Source organism: Littorina saxatilis, linkage group LG2 (assembly GCF_037325665.1).
Source record: "Littorina saxatilis isolate snail1 linkage group LG2, US_GU_Lsax_2.0, whole genome shotgun sequence".
In the NCBI taxonomy this organism is placed as follows: domain Eukaryota; kingdom Metazoa; phylum Mollusca; class Gastropoda; order Littorinimorpha; family Littorinidae; genus Littorina; species Littorina saxatilis.
The window spans coordinates 59,358,118-59,377,910 of record NC_090246.1 but is presented as its reverse complement, the minus strand read 5'-3'; the positions used below and the strand labels follow the sequence as shown (position 1 = coordinate 59,377,910).

The 19,793-nt window shown below is 40.5% G+C and overlaps 1 protein-coding gene and 1 non-coding gene across 8 annotated transcripts in view; one reads left to right on the top strand and one right to left on the bottom strand.

The window, feature by feature from the left end:
* Positions 1-426: 426 nt before the first annotated feature.
* Positions 427-536, bottom strand: Trnai-uau (transfer RNA isoleucine (anticodon UAU)). Its single transcript has 2 exons — positions 499-536; positions 427-462 (listed from the first exon to the last, which is right to left on the bottom strand). It is a non-coding gene; the product is annotated as a tRNA-Ile (tRNA).
* Positions 537-729: 193 nt separating this feature from the next.
* Positions 730-19,793, top strand: part of LOC138959387 (TATA element modulatory factor-like) — a 35,638-nt gene continuing 16,574 nt past the window's right edge. The window contains exons 1-11 of one of the 7 annotated variants that reach the window (XM_070330842.1): positions 730-819; positions 3,558-3,654; positions 4,845-4,950; positions 5,497-7,244; positions 8,546-8,669; positions 9,155-9,198; positions 13,095-13,130; positions 17,640-17,743; positions 18,444-18,561; positions 18,769-18,824; positions 19,420-19,490. In XM_070330842.1, the coding sequence (XP_070186943.1) occupies positions 3,616-3,654; positions 4,845-4,950; positions 5,497-7,244; positions 8,546-8,669; positions 9,155-9,198; positions 13,095-13,130; positions 17,640-17,743; positions 18,444-18,561; positions 18,769-18,824; positions 19,420-19,490 (2,446 nt within the window). In that variant the 5' untranslated portion in view covers positions 730-819; positions 3,558-3,615. Of the gene's footprint in view, positions 881-3,557; positions 3,655-4,844; positions 4,951-5,496; positions 7,245-8,545; positions 8,706-9,154; positions 9,199-13,094; positions 13,131-17,639; positions 17,744-18,443; positions 18,562-18,768; positions 18,825-19,419; positions 19,491-19,793 lie in introns of all 7 variants that reach the window. The other 6 variants (XM_070330837.1, XM_070330839.1, XM_070330838.1 and 3 more) reach the window with 6 other exon arrangements.

The following is a 19,793-nucleotide window of genomic DNA, read 5'->3' as shown; positions in this document are numbered from 1 at the left end:
AGGCACCTTTGGGTTGTGCTATGCAGCATTTATCTTCCAAAAGGATACTCTTTTACTTGGTTGGTCGCAGGCTTGGTGGTTTCTTAGACTGATTGTTTCATTTGTAAGCTGTGGCAATGACTGCTTTTGACCGAAACCAAATGAGACAAATGAGGCAAATGCTACAGCATGCAACAACATCAACAACAACAACAACAACAACAACAACGACAAAAAAAAGGGGGGGGTCAATGCGCACCAGCAAATACGGTAGTTGAATCACGAGTAAAAACAAAAATGTGAAGGTTCTATTTCAAATTTCATGCATAGTATCATTCAGTAAGAAAACTTGCATTAATTTTGTTTTTGATCTCAGAATTATGAGGAACTCGTGCTATTCTACATGAACAAAATGTAAAATAGTGTAAAAATAAAATAAAAATTTGCTGCTCCGGGTGAGGATCGAACTCACAACCTCCGCATTCCTCTGACCGCCGCAAGGGCGGTGGAGGTACTGTCTATAAGTACGGCGCGCTAACCGATTGTGCCACCGGAGCCGCTGTTCGAACGGGAGAAATATAACAATATTATATAAAAACCAAGTAATGCTATGACCTATACGTACCACAGAATGTTCTTTCTTTTCTTTTGTAACTGTCACACATGTATTTCTACAAAGAAATTGTCAGCTACCAAACCCTGCCTAGAATGTGTACAAATACATATTTTACAATCTTCGCGAGAAGGAAACGTCAACAAACATGGCCGCCATGTGATCTTACTCGATGTGTTCGTTGTCGCGGTGTCAGTCTACCAGCCTCATCTAAGTTAGCATCGAAAGTGCGTGTGATTTATAGGTTACTTAGGTAATGCTAGTTGTAGATTCTTTGACAAATTCAAGGTGTGTAGATCTACCTATTATGGCAAAGTGGTTTTCTGACATCGGCTAAGTCTTATGGAAAGAGAGTGTTTGGACATGTATGTAAACTGTTGTGGCTGTAGTGTATGATCTAATGATCTAGAAGATCACACTCACAGGTTTGGTTTATTCAGTCATATCATAAACTTAGCACAAATAAGCATTCCCCATGTTTCACGATATGGTAGAGACGGCCCAGTACCGTGCTGACAGTCTTTCAATGTTGAATACTGAACGTAGTTTGCAAGGCGTACATTACTAAATAGTAAATGGCAAAAGCTATACGATGGGTCTGTAAACACTCCCACAATGATAAGCTCTATGCTAATGTATTATATTGTGCAATTTGTTTTATGTAGGGCGTGTGTGTGTTTGTGTTTTATAGAGCAATGACCAATGTGTTATTCATTGATATGTGTGTGATTGCACGTAAAATAATGTTATGTTGTCGTAGTATTTTGATTGTACAGCACTTTGAGCAGGGTTAAACCCTGAATACATGCGCTATATAAATATTATGCATTATTATTATTATTAAATCTGCAGCCAATGAAATGCCCCCTAACAAGTCGTTAGGAAGTAGCCAACGAAAAATCTGTCTGACAATGACATATAGACTTTCGCTATCTCTTTTTCGGAGTGTCGAGGGTTGGAAAATAATGTACATTCACATAGAAACCAACGTTTCTAGGTCGATACACACTCCAAGTGTGTTCCAAACTCCGACAATAAACTGCCGTGAAGCATCAGTTTGGTGTGTGTGTGTTTGTTTTTGTCTGTGTTTGTTCCCAGCGTACTTTGATACCATGAATCAAAAGTGAAGCGTTCCTTCGCAAAATGGCGTCGAATGACGCTCCGAGTGTTGATGCAGTTCAGTGTCTGGTCTTTTAAGTACACCCCGAGAATGTAATCTACGTTACAGCGAAGGCCGTGCAACATCAGATTGTTTTTGTTTCTTTGTACATATATAATCAACTGCTCTGCGCGTTCCTATCGCAAAGTGGTGTCGAATGGCAAATTCGCTTCGCAACCGGAAATTAACGCCGGAGTGTATACAAGATTCTGACCCCTGTATCAGTGTATGTACTCTGAGTGCGTATTACCAGTGCGTTACTAAATAGTGAGTTATTGATACTAATATTAATTGTAATTCAATCAAGATTGCGTTTTAATGAAACAGATCCTGTGATTGGTCAGAATGCCCCAACTCATAAAAAATTACCGGTGACTACCGTACTTTCCGGGTCATAAGGCGCGACTTTTTTCCTCGAGTTCGACCCCTGCGTCTTGTATAACCAAGCGTCTAATCCGTGTATGAAATACGAAAAGAAATCAAAGAGACCGCCTGAGTACCAGTCAAACAACTTGTGATAATGCATGTTTCAGCTACTAGGTACTGCCCTGGCCAAGTTTCCTCGAGCTCTCAAGCCACCCAGCTATCACAATAGACCTGCCTTTGATCTGGCCGCACACACAGATATTTCCACTCTGTTAAACTCGGTCACTGACCGGTCACTGACCCCGGTGCAGGATATGACAGGGGAACCACCTCTCATGGCAAAAACTGGGTCATTGACCCCTGGGAAGAAGGTCGTGTCTATAAACAAGGCCACCCAGCTATCACAATTGACCTGCCTTTGATCTGGCCGCACACACAGAGCACACACATTTCCAGTCTGTTAAACTCGGTCACTGACCCCGGTGCAGGAAGCGTTTCCTCTCTCAGATATGACAGGGGAACCACCTCTCACATATTTCCACTCTGTATTCTTCCTTTGATGTGCAGCTTATTTTCATTCTTCCAGGGTTTGTTACCGGTATACTTTTTCAATTTTGGTGCGCCCTATCGGCCCCCTGCGTCCAATGGGTGACTGGATTACAATTTTTTTTTAAAAGAAGGGGGTGCGTCTTGTACAACGAAGCGCCTTGTCACCCGGAAAGTACGGTAATTGTCGATAGCCACTCGCTAAAGAATCCATTAACAACCTGCTGGCGAGGCGCATTGATACAGCCTCAACTAGTCTCGGTTAGCTTTGAGGGTCATTTTACAAGTAGGAAATATGAAGGCCAACGAAATACCGAGACCATAAGGTATGCGAAGTGATGACGTCGAATACGTGACGTAAGTTGATGCATGAATTCTTCAGGACTACGTCAGCCAATTCCAAAGATCGCTTTTGTGGTGAAAAGAATTTGTTTTAGAGTTTGCTGTCTAGAAACCCGTCAAAAAAGAAGGGAAAATGTGTGTGAAAGAAAACAAAACAGGAGCAGAGTGATACGATAGGAATACAGAGACATATTTCTTGGGACTTGACCCTTGCAGGTAGGTGGACTGAAAGTAGTGTGTGAACAGAACAGAACCAATTCTGTCTGTTTACAACCGCATGAAAGCAGGAAAGAGATCGTCGTCAGATTGAATTACAATAACAGTAACATGCTTCGCTCCGTCGGGCTTCAATTAGCTTTTGTCGGGCGTCAATCCCCGATGAAGACCTCGAAGTTTCAAATGGAAGCATGTTAATGTGTAATTAGGGATGCTGATAGTTTTTTTAATTGTTGTACATCAGTAAATCGAGCGAATTACTTGCTAAAGCTGAGTTGTATCACTATCAGTTGGTAAATTACTAATGACACACTGTATTATTTTTAATATGTGCAGAAACCAAGACAAAGTGAACCAAGGACTAAAGGAGCAGTGACAGGGGGATGAGAGCACTATGAGCTGGTGGGACCCCAAAGCGTTTAGCCTTTCAAAGGTCAGTGCTTCACATGCTTAATATAAGTTAGATTCTTTCTCCCTGAAACATTTCAGGAAGGCGTAATTGTTCGGGAACAGTAGTTTATAAATATGATAACCTAATGTGCCCTCTGGTACAGCCCTGAAGTCAGTCTTGCGATTATTATGAAGTCAGCTGCTAGTACTAGTATTACTATTAGCAATGCCAAAGCCAAAGCTCAGCAGGCAGCTTTTAGTGGTCCCAGCTGGCTTGGAAAAACACTGTTCTATTCATATGTGTGTTAATTAATTGTCTCAAACTAGTCAAAGTAGAATAAATGAACTAACCTTCCAAAAATATTAGTTCGATCATTGATGCAGTGTGGTGTTGTTGTTTTTTTTACAGAGTTATGAAACTGCCAGCGCTGCTGTGCTAACTTGTACTAACTACCATGCTAAAGGTCCTTCAATCTCCAGTGTACCACGAGAGAAGAGAGAAATTCAAGTCTTACGCCCTCACGGCAAAGCCATTAGGGGCATGTTCCTGGGTTTTAACCCGACTTTAGATGAGATACACAAGTGTATGCGTGTTTAGGTGGTATCAGCCATCTGCATTTATGGCAGAATGACCAAGGTCTTTTACGTGCCACTGTGGTGACACGGGGGTGGGAGATGGATACCGTCTCTGGGTCTGCACATAAAGTTAACCTGTGTCCGTCCCGGCCCGGATTTGAACCAGCGACCTTTCGATCACAAGTCCAGTGCTCTACCACCTGAGCTACCCAGGCCCCCCCCCCCCCCCCCCCCCCCCCCCCCCCCGCCCCCAGTGTACCACTACCAAGGCATACAATATATATATGCCTTTTTTATAACTTGTCTGTACTCACAAAGTCAGGATGAAAGAGGGGACTTTGCATTAACAACATTTGTGTTGCCCCATATAGTACTCAGCATGTCCATTTCAAAATGTCAGATTGATTTTTAAGGAGAATGACTGTAAGACAGACAGGCATGTTTCAGATTCCTCATATGTCTCGTTTATGGGTGCTGTTTTTGGTCATCCTTTTTCACCACCTTTTTTCCAACTTTAGTTGTCTACTAGAAAAAAACTATAGATTAAGTTACGGTAACTTACGTTACGGTTTTTAACATACGGTGAATAACTTGAGTGAAACTGTATCCACATTAATATTATTTTGTTTACCTGATTCACCGCATGTTTGTGTGCAGGCATTCAAGACTGCCCAGGAGCAGATTGATAAAGTTCTAGACATCCAAGGTGAAGAAGGAGGCAAAGGAAAAGGTGCTGCAGAAAAATCTACCAAGCCAGCAGCAGGTCAGTTCACTAATCTGTGTGCAAAATAATGTTATACCTGACATTTCATTCTTCAGGAGAAACCTAAAAAAAACACATTAAAAAAAACACTTGAACATTTAAATGTTACCTTGTTATGGATTTTTGTGTGACTGAAAAACTTTGATAAAGTTGTGCAAGTGATGTTCAGCTGGTGCGAATTTTACGAAAAAGAATTCTTCTTTTGGAAAAAAATTATCTAAAAATGCCAGTGAGAAATGTGAATAATGCTCATTTGAATTATCTAACAAAAAGAGTCCTTTGCCAGTAACATTAAGACTTTCATGAAGTGTTATGGATCTGCAGCTGAACCTTGAATTGGAGTAAAACTTAAAGTCTTCTTTAAGTTGAAAATATCAAGCGTGCTAGCTATTTGTCTGGAACTATGAGCTTACCTCAAGTGTGTTTCACTGTACATTCTACTTCACACAGTCAAATGTTACTTTCTCATGCTTACATAGTGTGCATGTGAGTTAAGTGTTTCTTCTTGTTGGTAAAGTATTTACGATTTACCTGTCTGCTGTGCAGCTCCCAGTACCGGCAGCCCAGAAGCTGCTGCTTCACAGGATGAAACGGAAAGCAACTCGTGGAACTCTTGGAGCTCCTGGATGACGCCCAAAACACCAGGAGACAGTGATGCTAAGGAAGCCGACACCTCAGGGAGCCCATCTTCTTGGGGTGTTGCTTCGGGCACTAAGGATGACTCTAGCTCAAAGACCGATGCTGCTCGGCTGACCTCTGTCTCCAAAGGGCGTACCGCAAAGCCATCAGCTTCTCGCAAGCTTGATCTGCATACAGGTGATAGTAAGCAAAACACAACGTCTGTATCAGAAGAGGAAGATTCAAGGGCTGTGAAAACAGAGTCGTCTCCACAAGGGGAAAAATCAAAAGAGAAAGAAGAAAGTGTAGGGGGGTCAAGACTGAGCCCCGAGTTAACAGCTGATGAAGGTGGTACAGACACCAGTGTGGGAGATGTGAAGAGAGAAACAGTTCCTGCTGAACCAGAATCAAGGGAGCCATCTCCTGTGGAACAAGAACGATTGTTTGACCATGTTCCTGCTGCAGACACTGACGTAGAGATAAGTGAAAGAGAAGATCCAATGTTAACAGCAGGCGAGGAGGATGTGACTTTAAGATTGACTGAAGCAGAATCAGGACTAACTGCGGGTAATAATGCTGAAGGGTTAGGTGGTGGTGGTGCAGAATCTGCTGATTCCAGTATACCTGAAGTACTTGTGGAAGAAGATTGTGAGAAAGCAGATAGTGGTGAATCTGCTGAACCCGTGTTGAGTTCAAGTGCAGATCATTTTGGCACTGCGAGGGAACCCATACCGACAGATCTGGATGCATCACAGGGTTGGGACTCCCAAAGTAATGCTCCTGTAGTGGCCGACTCAAACGTCAGCCAAACATCCACTTCCTTGGAGGAGGCTTTTGAAACGTTCCCGAAAGACTCCAGCAGCAGAGAGACGATGGAGAGCTATGAAACTGCTACTAGTGCGTCCAGTTCAGAAACATTAATAAGCAGGGAGGCCAGTTTCACCCAGATCTCGGTCAGTGAAGACGTGCAGGCAGCATCTGTCAGCAGCGTGTCCTCTGAACCAGTTCTTCTCTCCATGTCCACAGATGACAACAATGTGACACAAGAGGAGGAAGTCACGTGGCCAGACGCGGGTCTCTTCAACCCTTTGGATCACAGTCATGCCGTTTCAGAAAGTGAAATTGTAAGAATATCTTCTCCTGTGGATGTGTTGTCACTGCAAGAAGAGCAGGCTTCACCAGTCTGCAGCCCTCCCTTGGACTCAACAGCCACGGTCAGCAGCAACGACTCCTCAGAGACCAGCCGTTTGGACAGCAGTGCGGAAACTGTCATTGACCGCAGTCAACAACTCTTTGAAGAAACAGCAGGTGACAAGGCTGGGAGTGAAGAAGCAGATGAAAGCCAGCACTGGATGGGAGAATCAAGCCTCATTGATCTTGGGGCCGCCAGCTCTCCCAGTGCTTCCTTTGTCAAGTGCATGATTGAGGATGCCATGGGGATGGAGGATGCCTCCAACGAGTCCAGGCACGAGGACTCTGGTAGTGACAATCACTCAGAGGAGAAGTCTGACGGTTCCAAAGGGGATTCAGAGTTTGAAAAGAGTATCTACAGCGGCCATGAGTCCAACGATGAAATTGAAACCACAACTTCTTCTGATATCGAGATCATCTCAACGCCTACACCTAATGGAGGAGAGAACATTGTGGATTTGTCTCCACTTCAGTTCACACTTCAGGTTAGATAAATACATTAAAATTAATAGCAAAGCTGTAGACTGAACACTCCAGAGCTGATAAGTTAGTCACTCTCGATTCTTGTTTTCTTTGAAAAGTAGCTTCGGTATACTTTGCTTGAAACTGTTGTCCAGTATTTTCCTTGTTTGTTTGTTGACAAGTTTTATTATAAATATCATATGTTTCTTTTTACTTTTCTTTGTCTACAGAGAAGTACTCAAGTAATGCTGGCTTTTTCGATGGTAACAATACTAAACATTTTTTGAAGATTCTAAATCAAAATAGTGTGTGCAGTTTCATTCTGGACTTACTCGACAATGACATGCTTCTGAATTCCTTGGGTAGCACAAAGCCGCTGTGTGAAGATACTGTTAGTGTTAATTCTTGGTTGATTCTTGGGAGCTGTTTTGTGACTGAATTTTTCATACAATTTTTAATTAAGATTATACAACCCATTAGTAAACACATTTTTGACTCACATGCGAAGCAAAAGTGAGTCTATGTACTCACCCGAGTCGTCCGTCCGTCCGGCCGGCCGGAAAACTTTAACGTTGGATATTTCTTGGACACTATTCAGTCTATCAGTACCAAATTTGGCAAGATGGTGTATGATGACAAGGCCCCAAAAAACATACATAGCATCTTGACCTTGCTTCAAGGTCAAGGTCGCAGGGGCCATAAATGTTGTCTAAAAAACAGCTATTTTTCCCATTTTTCCCATTTTCTCTGAAGTTTTTGAGATTCAATACCTCACCTATATATGATATATAGGGCAAAGTAAGCCCCATCTTTTGATACCAGTTTGGTTTACCTTGCTTCAAGGTCAAGGTCACAGGAGCTCTTCAAAGTTGGATTGTATACATATTTTGAAGTGACCTTGACCCTGAACTATGGAAGATAACTGTTTCAAACTTAAAAATTATGTGGGGCACATGTTATGCTTTCATCATGAGACACATTTGGTCAGATATGATCAAGGTCAAGGTCACTTTGACCCTTATGAAATGTGACCAAAATAAGGTAGTGAACCACTAAAAGTGACCATATCTCATGGTAGAAAGAGCCAATAAGCACCATTGTACTTCCTATGTCTTGAATTAACAGCTTTGTGTTGCATGACCTTGGATGACCTTGACCTTGGGTCAAGGTCACATTATTTTCGTAGGAAAAATGTGTAAAGCAGTTCTTAGTGTATGATGTCATTGCTAGGTTTAGTCAAGGTCAAGCATGTGAGTCGTATGGGCTTTGACCTTCTTGTTTTTTATGAAAAGCTTGGAATAATAATCAATTTTTCATTTACTAGTCGAGAGCAGCAAGGCAAAAAGCTCAGTGTCACCATCGGTCAGACAGCCAGTCGAGTTCCAGCACGCACAGCAAGGGAGACATAGACCATCTGTCGCCGGAGAGAGAGGACTGGCACCGAGAGGGTAAGGGCTCCCTGCAGCAGGATACGGCTGCTCAGGGTAAGTGTAAATGTTGTGGATTGTGGGACCGCTGGGAACACTGGAGAACGGTTTACCATTTTGATTTTATTGCTGTGTACGTGTGTGTCAGACTCAGAGAGAGAGAGAGAGAGAGAGTGTGTGTGTGGCGAAAATGTAGATGTAGATATGTTCTAAGACACAGTGTACACTCTTAGTCATATGGCAGAAGAGCAACTGCAGAGAAACCATTACTGATGTAGAAAGGTATCTATCCTTGGCAAAAAATGAAGTTAAAAAATGTATAACTTACAGATCTATGAGTATGACATCAAGATACTGAAGGTATATTGGTAATGTATTGTCAAATCATATCTGTAGGTTTCCTTGGTTTCTTATCTCCCTCTCTTTTTGACTTGGATGAATGAATTTTATCTCCCTCTCGTTTTATGTTTATTTTGTGTTGCATGGATATCGGTGTATGTTTTCAGATGATGACTTGGACAATCCACAACATCCCCAGCGACTGCTGAAGGTAAGTAGTGGGTCAGCTTTGCTTTTCATGGTTCTGCACGCGATATGTTGTTCCATTATCATAACGCAAAATCTGCTGTCACCCTGAGCCAGAGTTTTCAGGGCTGCTACAGTGTGCATCTGTCTCTGCACAGAGATTATTTTTGAAGCAGTTTGTTTTATTAACAGAAGCCGGCCATGAATAGGCTGCGTTGCAGTATGCATTTGTCAGAACATTTCATTTTCAAAGCAATTGCATGACAGAATGCAGTCCGATTTGTTGCCAGTTTTGATTAGGCCTGTTCAATATATCACCATTTATGAGGTTGATTTGAAATTGCACACCAGTAGGTTTTATGCTTCTGATCATGTTTGTGATTGAAGTGTTAGTGCACACAGTGACACAAACATTGCTTGCTTTCTGATATATATGTGTTTGTGCTGCAGCGATAAACATATGTGGCTAGATGCTCCGACCTAACCAGCTTACTGAGAGATTGTTCACACTGACAGCAGGTTTTCGTGACCTTCTTTCAAACACAGAGGCTGCCCTCTATGTAAGGCATAATGCTTTTTCAGGCTATTTAGTTTTCACCCAGCATTTGTTTTTCGGAATTATATTTGTTTATCGTTTTTGGTCAGAGCCTTGGAAACATATTCACAATGGTTCTCATCTGCGACAGAAGTTTTTCGTTTCATGAACATTTTTATTTTGGGTGAGGGGAAAAAGGATGGCCGCCTCTTTGAAACCGGTCTCTGGGCTGCTCTTGTGCACAGTAACTGACATTTTGCAGAGGTAACAAAATTGTAATTATGATCAGGTGGATGTGCTGATCTGGTGTACTGTGGTAACCTCTGGCTTCCTCTCTCATCAACATCTCATTCATAAAATGCATATATCTGGGTTTACATTTGAATCCTCAGAAAATAATCTGTAGAACTGGATTGCAAGCCTCTATTCTAAACCCTAAGACAACTGGGATGTTGGTGGTTAAAGTCTAGGTCTGTTTGTTTGTGTGTGTGCGTGTGCATTTGAAATTATGTGTATTTGGCACTAGAACTAGTTCAGTAGTTGTTATTTAAATCCTGGATTTTGAAAATGAGATGTAAACATGAAATGTTCATGCTGACATCATGCAGAGGAATACATGTACTCATCATTGATGACATATTCTTCTCTATCATGGTATTTATTACACTGGCTACAATCTACATTGTTATTTGTTATTACACATGCTTGATTTTAACAGACATTAGCCAGTAAGGGTTAAGAGAGAAAAAAATAAGCTTCCTCACTTTGCAGATTTTGCTTGGTTTTTTGAGTCACTTGAGAAAAAGTGACTCTATGTAATCGGTCAGTGTTAGTCTGTCCGGCCGGCCGTCCGGCCGTCCGTAGACACCACCTTAACGTTGGACTTTTCTCGGAAACTATCAAAGCGATCGGGCTCATATTTTGTTTAGTCGTGACCTCCAATGACCTCTACACTTTAACGATGGTTTCGTTGACCTTTGACCTTTTTCAAGGTCACAGGTCAGCGTCAAAGGAAAAATTAGACATTTTATATCTTTGACAAAGTTCATCGGATGTGATTGAAACTTTGTAGGATTATTCTTTACATCAAAGTATTTACATCTGTAGCCTTTTACGAACGTTATCAGAAAAACAAGGGAGATAACTAGCCTTTTCTGTTCGGCAACACACAACTTAACGTTGGGCTTTTCTCGGAAACTATAAAAGTGACCGGGCTCAAATTTTATGTGAACGTGACTCATTGTGTTGTGAATAGCAATTTCTTCCTGTCCATCTGATGCCTCATATAATATTCAGAACTGCGAAAGTGACTCGATCGAGCGTTTGCTCTTCTTGTTTATTTATTTATTTATTTATTTATTTATTTATTTATTTATTTATTTATGTATTTATTTTTGACTCACATGCGAAGCAAAAGTGAGTCTATGTACTCACCCGAGTCGTCCGGACGTCCGTCCGGACGTCCGTCCGGACGTCCGTCCGGACATCCGTCCGGAAAACTTTAACGTTGGATATTTCTTGGACACTATTCAGTCTATCAGTACCAAATTTGGCAAGATGGTGTATGATGACAAGGCCCCAAAAAACATACATAGCATCTTGACCTTGCTTCAAGGTCAAGGTCGCAGGGGCCATAAATGTTGTCTAAAAATCAGCTATTTTTCACATTTTTCCCATTTTCTCTGAAGTTTTTGAGATTCAATACCTCACCTATATATGATATATAGGGCAAAGTAAGCCCCATCTTTTGATACCAGTTTGGTTTACCTTGCTTCAAGGTCAAGGTCACAGGAGCTCTTCAAAGTTGGATTGTATACATATTTTGAAGTGACCTTGACCCTGAACTATGGAAGATAACTGTTTCAAACTTAAACATTATGTGGGGCACATGTTATGCTTTCATCGTGAGACACATTTGGTCACATATGATCAAGGTCAAGGTCACTTTGACCCTTATGAAATGTGACCAAAATAAGGTAGTGAACCACTAAAAGTGACCATATTTCATGGTAGAAAGAGCCAATAAGCACCATTGTACTTCCTATGTCTTGAATTAACAGCTTTGTGTTGCATGACCTTGGATGACCTTGACCTTGGGTCAAGGTCACATGTATTTTGGTAGGAAAAATGTGGAAAGCAGTTCTTAGTGTATGATGTCATTGCTATGTAAAGGTCAAGGTCAAGCATGTGAGTCGTATGGGCTTTGCCCTTCTTGTACTTGTTTATTTCTTTCTTTATTTATTTTCTTTATTAAAGAATTAATTTATTTATTTATTGAGATATTTATTCATTTATTAGTTTATTTATGTTCAGAAACATACTAAAAGTAAAAGTAATTAACAGACAAGATTTGTTTTGCTTGTTCATTCTCATGTCATTTTTCATCTTCGTGGGATCTGTTCATTCTCTAAAAACATTCACACTTCTATCTCTTTACTCTGTTGGCGGAAAATCTTATTATGTGTCTGCAAATGTATCAACTGAGGCTGCACTTTTTACCTGTATGCACAGTGAAGAGTTGTCATATTTAGGAATTTTGCATTCTAATATTAAAGGGAATTAAGTGAAATTTAACTTCCATTCTGAGTTTAGCATAAATTTGACCTTCAGCAACCAAAAAGATAATGTAGCTTTAGTCTTGGTCATACAGGGAATAACTGCATCATTGTCATATATTCTAACTAATTATAAATACTTATGAAACTAGTAACACTTTTGGGTTACCTCAACATATAGGAATTGGTTAAAAGTTAATTAACATTATAATGGTTTGTTGACAGTTCTGACGGTAGGAGTTTGATAAAAGTTGAGTGATATTTATTGTGACTTTTTGTGAGTTCTAAGAATGAATCTTTTGTACATGTGTTATTAATTCAGGGTTTACCAGTCTGTCTTACTCTACAAACCTCTCACCTCTCAGACAGAAAACAAAACTAACATTAGATGTTGTACACACCTGTATACTGTGTGTGTAGATCTGCACCATTGCAAAGCATTTTCAGTAAATTATTTATTAACTCTCTGAGAAATAGTTAGAGTGTATGGATATTTGTAAAAAAAAGTGTATGGATATTTGTAGATGTGTATGACATATCAACTAATTAAGCTGTGTAAGCACAGCAGATTGTGTGATTTTGGTCATTATTGGTGATTGTCACATTTATTTCCATAGACAGTAATTTCACTTCAGTGGTTTAAAGTGGTCCTAACTTAACAGTGTTCTTTGCAGTATGAAATAGATATAAAGTCAGAAAAAGGATATGTAAAAGCCAAGCTAAGATTAATATTACTGTTAAAATGCATACATTTTAAAATAAATTAATTTCATTAATTGGTAAATGTGTAAAAGTGTTTATCTTCTCATTCTTACTTCCGTGAACTTCCAGAGTTCTGTAAACCAACAGGACAAAGATGTGGTCAAGGTAAAATGCATTTGTTTACGTTTTGTTCAGAAAAATCCCTCGCTTTGTAACACATTTATGTATTTTTTAATTCAGTGCTTTTTTTCAGATGCACTTATTTCACCTTTATGATTTATTTCACACTTTTCCAATTATGGTACTTTACATTTTTATGCTTTTTTCTTGCGTTCTTTCTCTCAGAATAAGTGTGGTCTTTGTCATTTATTTATTCATTTATTGATTTATTGATTAATTAGTTTATTTATTCTATTATTTATTTATCTTTTGAAAGACTGTTTTGGAAAGATCTTGTGGTTCTGTTTTACTTGTTTGAATTGACGGGCGCAGTGGCGTGGTGGTAAGACGTCAGCCTCCTAATCGGGAGGTTGTGAGTTCGAATCCCGGTCGCTGCCGCCTGGTGGGTTAAGAGTGGAGATTTTTCCGATCTCCCAGGTCAACTTATGTGCAGACCTGCTAGTGACTTAACCCCCTTCGTGTGCACACGCACGCACAAGACCAAGTGCGCACGCAAAAGATCCTGTAATCCATATCTGAGTTCGGTGGGTTATAGAAACACGAAAATACCCCAGCATGCCTCCCCCGAAATCGGCGTATGCTGCCTGAATGGCGGGGTAAAAATGGTCATACAAGTAAAAATCCACTCGTGCTAAAAACGTGAGTGAACGTGGGAGTCTAAGCCCATGAACGAAGAAGAAGAAGAAGACTTGTTTGAATTCAGCTTTATGCTTGTTAATTGAGCTTCACTGTATTCATAACAGACACCCATATAAATGAAAAAATTAATGAACACATATACATTAGTTATAGAATGATCCAGAACTGACCACGGCAATAACATTTTGTAAAGCAAATTCCCTAGTACATGTATATCTCTAAGGTATCACACGGAACTCAAAGCATATTGTTGCATAAAAAGACCACTTTTCTCATAGTATTAGAGATTTTAAAATAATGAATTCACATTTATCATGAAGAATTACGGCCCCCCGCGGGTTAGGGGGAGTCCCATATTGGTTGGGACGAGAAAGAATTTACCCGATGCTCCCCAGCATGTCGTAAGAGGCGACGAACGGATTCTGTTTCTCCTTTTACCCTTGTTAAGTGTTTCTTGTATAGAATATAGTCAATGTTTGTAAAGATTTTAGTCAAGCAGTATGTAAGAAATGTTAAGTCCTTTGTACTGAAAACTTGCATTCTCCCAGTAAGGTAATATATTGTACTACGTTGCAAGCCCCTGGAGCAAATTTTTGATTAGTGCTTTTGTGAACAAGAAACAATTGACAAGTGGCTCTATCCCATCTCCCCCCTTCCCTCCGTCGCGATATAACCTTGAATGGTTGAAAACGATGTTAAACACCAAATAAAGAAAGAAAGAAAGAAAGAAGAATTATGATATGAATGTATGTATTACTGTCACTGTGTGGCATTTAACTCCCTTGTTACCTCTCGGCTATCACATGAACCTCAGTAATAAGTCATCTCATGGCGGAAACTAAAAATCCTCACCTGTGTTTGTATTTCTCACACAAGAACATCAACAAGCAGGCTGTGTCTGACGTTTCACAATGAACTTAAGATCTTCTGTAAGATGCTTTAAAAAAATATTTTTACTTTCTTTCAACAACAGCAAAATATGTATCATTGTATGCTGGTTATTGATGTTGTTCCTCGCTGATTGTGTTTGTCAGTGTGCGACTGTGTCTTTGTTGATAGCTCTGTTTCTTTCCCTCTCCCTCTGTCTCCTCTCCCTTCCTCCTTCTCTGTGTGTGTGTCTCTCTCTCTCTCTCTCTCTCTCTCTCTCTCTCTCTCTCTCTCTCTCTCTCTCTCTCTCTGTCTCTCTGTCTCTCTCTCTTGCCCCCCCCCTCCTCAATACCATTTCTCTCTCTCTCTCTCTCTCTCTCTCTCTCTCTCTCTCTCTCTCTCTCTCTCTCTCTCTCTGTCTCTTGCCCCCCCCCCCCTCCTCAATACCATTTCTCTCTCTCTCTCTCTCTCTCTCTCTCTCTCTCTCTCTCTCTCTCTCTCTCTGTCTCTTGCCCCCCCCCCCCCTCCTCAATACCATTTCTCTCTCTCTCTCTCTCTCTCTCTCTTTTTTTTCTCTCTCTCTTTCTCTCTTTCTCTCTGTCTATGTGTAGATGTCTCGTTTCTTCCCTCCCCTCCTCACAACCTCTCATCTTCTTTCTCATCCTCTCCCCTCCCCCCCCCCCCCCCCCCCCCGCCCGCTCTCTATCCCCTCCCCCCCCCCCCCCCCCACCCTGTCTCTTTCTCTCTAGCAGACACATTTGATCTCCTTTGGTTCTAAGCTTTCTGTCTCTATGTTATGACTCCACTCATAAATGTTACACTTACAGAACACAAACTAACCAAATGTTTACCTATCACAGTATTGTTTATTACTGAATTGTAATTTGCAATTAACAGTTTCTTATGGTTGGTTTTTACACAAAGTTGTGGTTGAAATGTTGCTTAAAGGCCAGTTAACTCTGCCATGGTAATAGAATGAAGATTTGTTTCAAAGATTAAAAAACCACCACTTAACAGAGACAGAAGTAAACTTTGTCAAAACCTCTGTTGCGTTGGAGCCTGACTAAATCCTTCTATGATACAGTCTCTGATATCTTCTGTGGTTATAAAAGTTATTTTGATTGTAGTACATCTGTTTACCTTGCCAAAACACTGATAAAGATTGTATTTTGGGCATTGCAAGTTCAACACCTTATCACACAGAAATTGACAAAAAGTAGTGTGGCCAAACTAAAATGACTTTTTTTGCTGTTTATTTTGTTATCATATCTGCCATAGCAGTTGGATGTCTTTCAACATTTTACAGTCTAGAGAATGCAGTGAGCGTGTTACTTTTCTCCTGATAACACTTTACGTTGAATATAATGCTGTTCTGCTGGTATTATTCTCTGACAGTAACACACCGCCCCACATCTCCTCCTGAGTATGAAATGGAAATAAGACAATGAATTTGGTTGAAAGGTGCAGATTTATCATTTGCTTGAAAAGCAAGTCAATTTGAATATTTAAGTCTTCTGATTCACATCATTCAGGCTCACTTGATGCAATTTTAACCCCAATGTTGCTTGGAATGCCCAGTGTTTAGAAAAATATATTGAATTAGTTTTTTAAAACATTTGACATTTACATAGCTACATAAAATTAGCAGTGTTGGTATAGCTTCTTTATTTCTCAGGGCAACTCTGTTTTGAGGTACCAACACCCTGTTTCATTTGGGTAGCTGCATGCATTCTGTATTTGGGATGGTGCAGAGTGGTGTTATCTAGTGATACAGAATGTTTCTGTCACAATCCCACCAGACTACTGTAGTAAGCCTAGGAACTGACTTTAGATGCTGTTCACTCTGCTATAGCAGCGAAAGAGAAGAAAAAGAAGAAGACTTTGCTCTAGCTATGCTCTCAGTAATGACTCTGTACCAAGAATAACTAAAAGGTGTGTCGTCTATCTCAGTCAAAAAACAGCTTCACTGCTTACACATAGTAGCATTCTGCATTATTGATCTAAACATACTAGCTGTAGTCATGGTAGCCATTTGATGTTGCAGATTTATGGCTGACTTTTTTGCTGATAGCTTTTTGCAAGTTAATCCGATTTTGTAATTTCGATCTTTTTTATGTCAGTTATCTTCGTGTAGGATAGAAATGTCTTTAACATGCATGAGTGATATTTAACAGGTCTACATTGCTGTCATCATGCTGGACTTTGTTTTCATATTATGATATTTATGTGTCCAAGGGGGTTAGAAGAAAGCATCATGGGGAATCAGAATGGGGGGGGGGGGGGGGGGAAGGGGTGTGCACATGGGTTGGTGGGTAGAAGACAGGGGAAGCAAGGGGTTTGTGCAGAAGAAGAGGCAAAGACGTGCATAGCATAGACATGGTGCAGTTGCACTGGTCATCAGTGGACACCTGTGGAAGCAGCCAGAATTGTTCATTGCGGGTGTCCTTTTATGCCAGTGAAGATCTTCATTCCAGTTATATCAAAGGTGTTGTGTGTGTTTATTCACCATGTCCAGAAGCAGTTTGATACCTGTGTTTGGACTTGAGCGTGTGCATGTTTGAGCAGGAATTGTTTTGCAGATTTCATCTTACAAGTGGGCATGTGGTATTTGCAGGAAGCAGTCGCACATATCTTGACCACACTGTCACTGTACTCACTTGCACGTGTGTGTGTGTGTGTGTGTGTGTGTGTGTGTGTGTGTGTTGTGTTGTGTAAGCTGGGACAGATGCTTCAGTCCAGTCTGCAGTATTTGCAGTGTCACCTGTGTTTCCAGTGTGTGCTGACCAACCTCAAAGAGTTTTTATGTGGCATTATATATTGATTCTAGCAGTTGAAAATACAGCAGTCAAAGATACCCACCTTTTTTCACAAAGATCTTATGTCTCCAGAAAGACAGAGGGAGAGGATTTCATGAACTTTTAATGAGGGCTTTAGCAAAGTTTTAAGCAATCTTCAGGCAGCTGGACATGCGTGTGTGTTTGTTTGCAGAAACTGGCAGAGATGGCCGAAGTCCTGCAGGCCAGGGAAAACAAGCTGGTACAGCTCAGCAAAGACAACAACGACTTTCTGGAGGCCAACAGCATACTGCGCAGGTTTGACTGTTTTCTCTCTTGACATGACTGTATGCCACTCAACAATTTCAGTGGGACTGGTGGAAGAAAGAGGAATACATTACTTTTGTGCATTTATTTGTGGTCAGAGTTGTTTCTGAGTAAGCGTGATTTTTGTTTTGTTTCTGAGTGAGCGTGATTTTTGTTTTGTTTCTGGTATGTTTGTGTGATTTGTGTTTGGTTTTTAGAGGCACTAGTATGTGTTCTTGTTAATATAAATACTTATGTCCAATGTTTTTTTGATCTTTTACTAAATATTTATGTTTAACCCTTTCGCTGCCTGCAGGATGTCAGCTGACATCCTGGGTAACTTGCTTTAATGGGCAACAAACCATTAAATAAACAGCAACATAAGAAGAAGATAAACAACAAACAAACAATTTGTGTACATGTGGTGTATTCATTTTTTCATCATGGGTACAATGTAAGTTGTCAAATCAGGTAAATACAGGTAATGCTTTGTATACACATATTTCCTGCCAGCGATCAGGTTAAACATGGTATAGGTAAACAGGCAAGTTTAGATGAGTCGACAACAATTTCCTGTTTTAATGTACTCATTGTGGACGACAAAGTGTTTGCTATTGTTTGTCCTTGTGTGTGTGTGAGTGCGTGTGGGTGTCCTTGCGTGCATGCATGTGTGTAAGCACTATATGAGCTTTTGGTTTCTTGATATTTTCAGTCAGTTGCATCAGGCAGAAGAAGAACAGAATGCAAAGATGGCAGACCTGACTGCGCTGACGGAAGAGTTCAGCCGCAGGATGGGAGAATCAGAACGCAAAAATCAGGCCATCTTGAAGGTATTGATTCGTTTGCTACTGATGTCATAACAAATTGAGTACAAAATAGACATCCTTAAAACATCATTATTGTGCTAATGTTTGAATGTAGTTAGCCAGGTAATCTGTAAATTACTGCCTCTGAGTCTGACACAGATAAGCCAGCATCTGACATGATACCGCTTTCTTGTTTTTGCTGCAAGTTCACTGATTAATCTTTTTTCGCAGGAAAAGGAAACACTGAAGCAACAGCTACAGTCGGCGCAGAGTCAATTGGCAAAAAAGTAAGTTGTTTTTGTTCATGACTCTGATATGTGTGTAACTATTTGTATAGATTCTTCTGCGTTCGTGGGTTGAAACTCCCACGTGCACTCATATTTGCACGAGTGGAATTTTACGTGTATGACCGTTTTTACCCCCGCCATTTAGGCAGCCATACGCCGCTTTCGGAGGAAATTTGTATAGTTAACATTGGTATTTAGTCAACTTTCTTGGGTTATTTGGTCATTTTTTTTGTCCTTCTTCTTTGCTTTGTTATGCCAATTCTTTTTGAATAAGGTAACCCGTAGATTATTTCCAGAAAAAGACACCTCTGCCCAGGGTTTTAGGGGATGTGTAAGAGTTGCGTGTCTTGAGAAAGCTGAGGCAAACATGTAAGGCTACTGATCAGTTAAGGCGTGTGATCATGGCAGTAGTGAATAGTGTGCTCAGTAATGTGTGATAATCCTTCTAAAAATTGACTTTGAGATCACCACATCACAACTGAAGCTTAGGGGAAGCCTCCCCATCCCCACGAGTCAACCCCTACCCTCACCCAACACATTCTCAGCTGTCCTTTTCACTGAATGTATTTAAGTGAATGCATTTTTATTTCATCAGGGCTGAGGATACTAACTTGGAAGCCATGTTGATAGAAAAAGATGAACAAATTACTGGATTGATGGAAGAAGGTATGTTGTTTTTTTCTTCTCTCTCCTTGTGGTGTCATATCAGAAGCATCAGATAAGCAAAGAAAGAAAGCTCACAGAATTCCAGACAATAGGTTGTGAGAGATTCTGAATCAGTCTCCATGCAAATGATGCAGTCAACAGCTGAATCTGTAAACGTCATGAAACTCAGATCAACATATTTTAAAGTCAGTAATGCATTTGTTCAATACCCATGCTCTTGTTTCTGGACTTTACCTTAGATGAAGCAATACATTTGTTCCTTATTCTTGCTCTTGATCATGAACTTGATCTCATTGGTATATC